This window comes from Belonocnema kinseyi, chromosome 7 (assembly GCF_010883055.1).
Source record: "Belonocnema kinseyi isolate 2016_QV_RU_SX_M_011 chromosome 7, B_treatae_v1, whole genome shotgun sequence".
NCBI lineage: Eukaryota > Metazoa > Arthropoda > Insecta > Hymenoptera > Cynipidae > Belonocnema > Belonocnema kinseyi.
The window spans coordinates 1,781,205-1,787,565 of record NC_046663.1 but is presented as its reverse complement, the minus strand read 5'-3'; the positions used below and the strand labels follow the sequence as shown (position 1 = coordinate 1,787,565).

At 32.8% G+C, this 6,361-nt stretch overlaps 1 protein-coding gene across 1 annotated transcript; it reads right to left on the bottom strand.

The window, feature by feature from the left end:
• Positions 1-495: 495 nt before the first annotated feature.
• LOC117177277 lies at positions 496-4,347 on the bottom strand. The gene is made up of 10 exons (XM_033367871.1): positions 4,333-4,347; positions 4,190-4,210; positions 3,707-3,748; positions 3,559-3,579; positions 1,943-1,981; positions 1,764-1,860; positions 1,397-1,476; positions 1,074-1,109; positions 885-981; positions 496-587 (listed from the first exon to the last, which is right to left on the bottom strand). The coding sequence occupies exons 5-10, from the start codon at positions 1,967-1,969 to the stop codon at positions 520-522; spliced, it is 405 nt and encodes a 134-aa protein (XP_033223762.1). The 5' UTR covers positions 1,970-1,981; positions 3,559-3,579; positions 3,707-3,748; positions 4,190-4,210; positions 4,333-4,347; the 3' UTR covers positions 496-519.
• Positions 4,348-6,361: the final 2,014 nt, after the last annotated feature.

The following is a 6,361-nucleotide window of genomic DNA, read 5'->3' as shown; positions in this document are numbered from 1 at the left end:
CGTTCCATGAACATACAATGTTCCAGAGACGTTTTATGGACGTATTTCGAACATAAAATGTTTTTAGAACATTATTTGATCTGACTTAGGGCAGTTTTAAAACGTTAAAGTGATGTCTTTTGACTTGTACGTCCAAGAAATCTCTTTTGAACTTTTAATCTCGTTTGAACTTTTAATAAAGAAGTCTTATTTAAAAAAAAAAAACATTTGCTAATGTATGGTCATTTTGCTTGGAATAATTGCGAAAAAAATTAGCAAAAATACCAAGTTTTCGCAAAAAAATTCGAAAAAAGTGAAAAAATACGAAAAAAATTGAAAAAAAAATTGTTAAAAATAAAAAATTTTCGCAAAATATTTACGTTCTTATGAGATATTATATTGCCATATAAATAAATTCAATTCATAGATGAATTGGCAGTGATTATATTCTAAAATGCAGGCACGGATAATAATTAAAGAAGTGGAATGATTATACTTAAGTATTTTATTACATTGATTGCATGAATTTCACAAAAGATTTCACGCTGCGTAGCTCAATCCACGAATTTCCTTAGGAGGACATTCTCCTCGATGTAGTATTACGGGATCTTGGAGAATTATTATCAATGTTTATTATAACGTGAATAATCTTATCGTCTTAAGAACATGGTACAACTTGAAAAATAGTTTTCATTATATTTGAAATGTATCATTTAAAATGTTTCAATTTGATCTATTTAGCACTGAATGATTTAAAGTACAACTTTTTTATGTTTGAAGCATTCGAGATTAACATTATTGAAAGTTAAAGCATCTAAAGATAAACCACTTGTGAGAGCAGTATTTTATGATATTCAAGAAATTAATTTTTATAAGGTAAGAAAATATCTTGATACGCAGCTCACCAATTTTGCAAATTTCTGCGCAGGCCTGCCACTGTGCAGATACAGTGTGCAAGTCAAAACCATCAGTTACGCAAAGTAACACTGATTCATCTTCATCCTGAAAACGCATATGGGTATTGTTTTCAGTTTACAACTTTGGAGGAAACGAATCACTTTCCGATAAGAAAAAAACCGAGCTATTTCACTTACTTCACATCTGCTGCCACACAGAATACGTTCATCTTCCTAAAACAAAATATCTATGAGTACACAAATTCCATATAATTTAAATGTCTGTAATATTACACGGGTATCCCCCGACAAATATAAAACGAGTGCTTTTAGTGGTTGAGTAATTTCACCATAAGCAAGATACTTTTCCACATTTTTTTTCTTATAATAATTTTATAATTACCATTTGCAGAAGGAACAATATTGTATATCTTCCATGTAAAGGAAAAAAGCATTTTGTATTGCATATATTAATATATATAGGAGTTTTAAAAGACGGTAGTGAGTAAGGTGAAACTTACATTCTCTGGGCGAAGCATATTATGTCTATGATAAAAAGTATGTTCATGCGTACAAACTCCGTCATGTACTTTTATAACATCTGAAATAATTGTTATTGTTTATTGTATTGTAAGTTATCCGGTCGTCGTTAAAATCTATTCCTTCTTCAATAATTGCATATGTCATATTTTAAATGCAAACAAATCCAAATTGAAATATTTCATTTTAAATATTTTCAATAGAAGGAAAAAATTTTGTTTTACAAGTGTCGGAGGTTGATACATTTTAAACATCGATGGTTCGAAACGAAATTAATAGTAAAGGTGATATCCCAAGATATTAGGAGAATTATTTCTCAGAGAATAAGTAATTATTTTGCAACATTACTTTTTATTCCGCAGTCTTTTAGGCAGTTAATATCCTCTTTTGTCGCAGTCATACTTTCAAAACCAGTAGATATGCAAATGTCCATGATTCCTCCCTTCTGTAAATAGATTTTTCAAGTTTACAATTTTTGGGAAACTAATCCATTCTCGCCATAAGACTGTGAAATTTTGTTTGCTTACAAATTTGCTACATCTTGCGCCACACATGGCAGGATTGGTCTGCAAAAAATATTATTTTATTTAGCAATAATACTAGTTAACAAAGCTCTCACAGTCTCGTAATAATTAACAGTGTCACACAAATTCCGTACAATAGAAAATTTTATAAGGGTGGTCCAAAAATGCATTGGAAATATAAATAAAATTTTACTTTCAAGTATCACCCCCATAAGTGCCGTAAATAGATTCCCGAAAAACCCCATGAGTGCAAAAAATGGGCTTTGCAAGTTTTAGACGCTAATCGTGACATTTTGCAGCTTTTTAAGTCCAAATTGTATCTGATACATGAAGTGCTACTTTATGCTGGTAGTTATATATTAACGTAAATTGTTTAAGCAATTTATTACTATTTTTAGAAATTTTGTCAGGGAATGAAGTTAGAAAGTCGCGGTTTTTTCACAATATTTTCTTTAAATAATCTTCAGAAATTGCATTTTTTCACAAATATTCCAATTTCACTCTACTTTTCAAGTGGATTAAGAGAAATAATTAATTCAAGTTAAGAAAATTTATTATTCAAACCATCAATTATTATTGGTAATAATATTTAATTTGAATAGTGCCAAAAAGTTGCGATTTGTTCTGCAATTTTCAACTATTAGCCTACTCTTCACCTGAAGGGAGCTGGAAATTAGTTCAAGGTTGCAAAAATAATGATTGAAACGATTATTACTATTTATTACTCTATTCTGCTTCATGAATTTTAGACATTTGCAATTTCTTCTAAAATTTTAAATTCTTTACTCACGTGTATTTATTAAAGTGATCCACAATGCAAATTGACAAACATGCTTAATTAAACGATTAATTATTGTTTATAGCTATCTTCACTCAAAAAAGTGCTAGAAAATGTTGGTTTTTTATATCATATTTAATTTTTCTTTGCCGCTTCACTCACGAAAAAGTAATAAATAAACATTCGAGACAACACAAAGCATAATACATATGCTTAACAATCTCTTTTTTTTGTGAATATAATTTTACGCAATTAAACAGATAATTGCAATATTGATTTCTCACTTTAACACCCTTCTTGAAGAAACGAAAGTCAATTTCAAAAGGTTTCAAAAATTTCTTGTTTGCAGTTTTTAAATTTTACTAAGCTTTAATTCTTTTTACATATCTGGAGGTGAAAAAAGTCTTTTCAATTGTTTTGGATTTCAATCTATCGTCAATCTGTCAGTCTATCATCGAAATTGGCAATACAAAAAATATTTAAAATTGTAATTATCATAGTTTATTTCAAAACTTGTAGTTTATATATTTGTGTGAGCCCGTGTGGATTGTTTAAACATGGAAATACACTAAAAAAATCGAAAAGATCCAGGAATCCAAATTGGAATGACACCAAGTTTTCTTATATTATCTAAAAGAATTAATTATTTTTTATTTACAAGTTCAACATTTTCGAGCTTGCACAGGGAAGAATTGTTTTCGAAATCAAAGGTAAAAGTACTAGTTAACATTCATTTGTGGTTCTAAACAATTTCTGAGCTGTATGCATCTCAATAAGAAATATTCTACTTAAAGCACACGAATTTGGATCTATTAACTGTTCTGAGTAAAGTAAAACTTACATATGCTGCTTCAGACTGGGCCTGTTAAAAAAAAAAGCAGAAAAATTAGTAGTATCGATAATATGAAGTCAGCAAAGACATGTTTTCTATTTTGTATAACAATGATATAATTTTTAAAAATAATCATCTTAATAGAAGTAAAACTTACAGGTTGTTTTAGGTGCACAAATCTCCGGTTTCTATAACGATCCTACAAGAAATGTCATTTCAGTCAGCAAAGGTACAAGTTATCAATGCCTTACAAGTTTGATGATTTGCAATATCACACAAGTTCCATAGAATGGAAAAATTCATTAAATTATGTAGATGTGCGTATAATATATGCGGGCGTCCGCATGAAAGTGGCCCTGATAGCCAATTTCGAGTTATATATATATATAGGAGCATTAGACCGGAAGAATTTCTGGTATTTCAGGTACGAAATGAATCGCATACGTTGAAAAACGGGCCATCGAGGCATCACTATAGCTCCCAGTATCATCCCCAACGTAAATCCGAAAATAATAATTTTCGCCTCAACTAAGAAAAACGCGAGCATTTTCTAAACTAGTACCGGCTATGAGGCCCTTTTTGATGCGGACGCTTACATGAAGGAAATTAAAATAAATAATCTGAGTGAAGTGAAACTCACGTTTGGCAGTCTAAGATGCACCTGTTCAAGAAAACAGAAAAATAGTTAGTATCCTAAATATGGAGCAAATATAGACATCTTGTATTATATATACAATAATTATATGAATTTGAAATAACTATTGCGAGTAAAGTGAAACTCACCTCTGGTATTTTAGTGCGGGGCTGTTTAAGAAGACAGAAAAATAGTTAGTATCCTAATAATGAAGCGAATCAAATCAACAACTTGTTGAAGGTGAAAAATTAATATTTGAATGCAGATGTTCAAATGGTAAGGTTGTACCGCCTAACATGCAGATGGTCATGCTTAACATCTACTACCTTTCTGAGGTGCGAGGCTAGGAATGTTTATGTTAAACTAAAACACACTCAGGTATTAAAATTGTCAAAGCATTTTCAAAGGATCAAAACTAGTTATCCTTAATTACATTTGGATGACAAATTATGTCTGTCTACACGACGGAACAAGGTTCTCAAGTTTGATTTTATGTTGACTCTGACAAATTTGGTAAAATCTTTACAAATTTAAGATAAAATGTGAGTTTAAGTTACTGAAAGTAGATGGAATTTTAAATTTGGATTACAGATGATTCGTTCGCAGCTTACTCAACCCGTTTTTATCTTTTATTATAAAAATTTTGAATTGCAAATATTAAACATAACCTCAGCTTAACTGAATATATCACTTGATCGATATTTCATACCCTTTTCCCGTGTTTTGTATATATATGTACATTTTGGATCTCACAGAGTAACATTTTACTTTTTAGTATCTACAGATATTTAGTTTTAACATCTAGATATTACAATAAAAGGTTATTCATGCAGTCTCGGGTCAGCAAAATTCTCAGTTTTGCACACGATCGAAATCCGAAATAACTTCTTTTATTATAATGAATCATCGTGAAAGCATTAAATCTATTATCCAGATTTTATGTGTCAACATAAACTTTTCTCCGTGTATTGTATAGCGTGACCTTATGAGTTTCAAAATGGCGTTTTTAAGTAAAGTAAAACTTACAAGTACTTTTCTACGGGCAGTTTCAGCGGCTTTCACATTCTGCAAGAAATATAATTTTAGTTAGTGAGAGGGCTAGAAATTAGAATTTTCATCGTTTGATAATTTTTGTTTGCACCCAAATTCAATTGAGGTAAAATCTTGATTGAAATAATTTGCATATTTAACCTTTCTGTTTCGAGCCCCTTAATTAATGTATTTTAAGTATCGGTAATTAGAGGGCCCTTTGTTTGCACAAACTAAAGTTTGCCCCCATTTCTTCGATGGACCAAATAACACGTTTTTTTTAAGATTGTAAATACAAAGTATTAATTGTTCGACACGAGTTATATTTAAGACTGTCTGATTCATTATTGATTACAATTTTTGCCCTTGCAGCGCCTCTGCAGTGCTACAGGGTTTGTCAAGAAAGTAATAGGACTGATTTTCTTCCGCCGCGACCGTACTTCGGAGCGTGCGCGAACCGACTTGATTTGGTAGAGAGCGTTTCTGGCTAACGAACGAGCGGCTGGTCAGTTGTCTCCGAGCACTTGGAGAGTCAGGACAGGCATTTTCACGCGACGTGTTCTGTGAGTGGTGGAAGCCAAAAATGCAGCGTTCGTTAGAGCAGAGGTACGCGATTAAATTCTGTGTGAAACTCGGTAAATCTGCGACAGAGACGTTTCATATGATCAAGCAGGCTTACCCAGATGTTGCTTTAGCAAGAAGTGGTGGGTTTCGGTGGCGACAGGCCTTTTTGGAGGGCCGGGAAGAGGTCGCCGATGAAGGCCGTGCTAGAAGACCTTCGACTTCGACAAACACCGACAATGTGACTCGTGTGCGCAAAGTTTTGAACTCAGACCGTCGACTGAGTATTCGTTTAATTGCCCAGATGTTAAATTTATCAAAATCTGTGGTTCATCACATCGCAGCCGACTGGAAGTTGCACCACGACAACACCCTGGCTCACACCGCCTTTCTTGTGAACAGCTACCTGACCAAGGCCGACATTTTGAGGCGACAGAGGGGATCCAAGCAGCATGCACCGCGACTCTCAAGGCTATTCCGGAGAATGGCTTACGTGACGCCTTCAATGCTTGGAAATCGCGCTGGCAGCGCTGCATCGACGCAGAAGGAGCCTATTTGAAAAATTTTTATAGAATTGTAACGAATGGC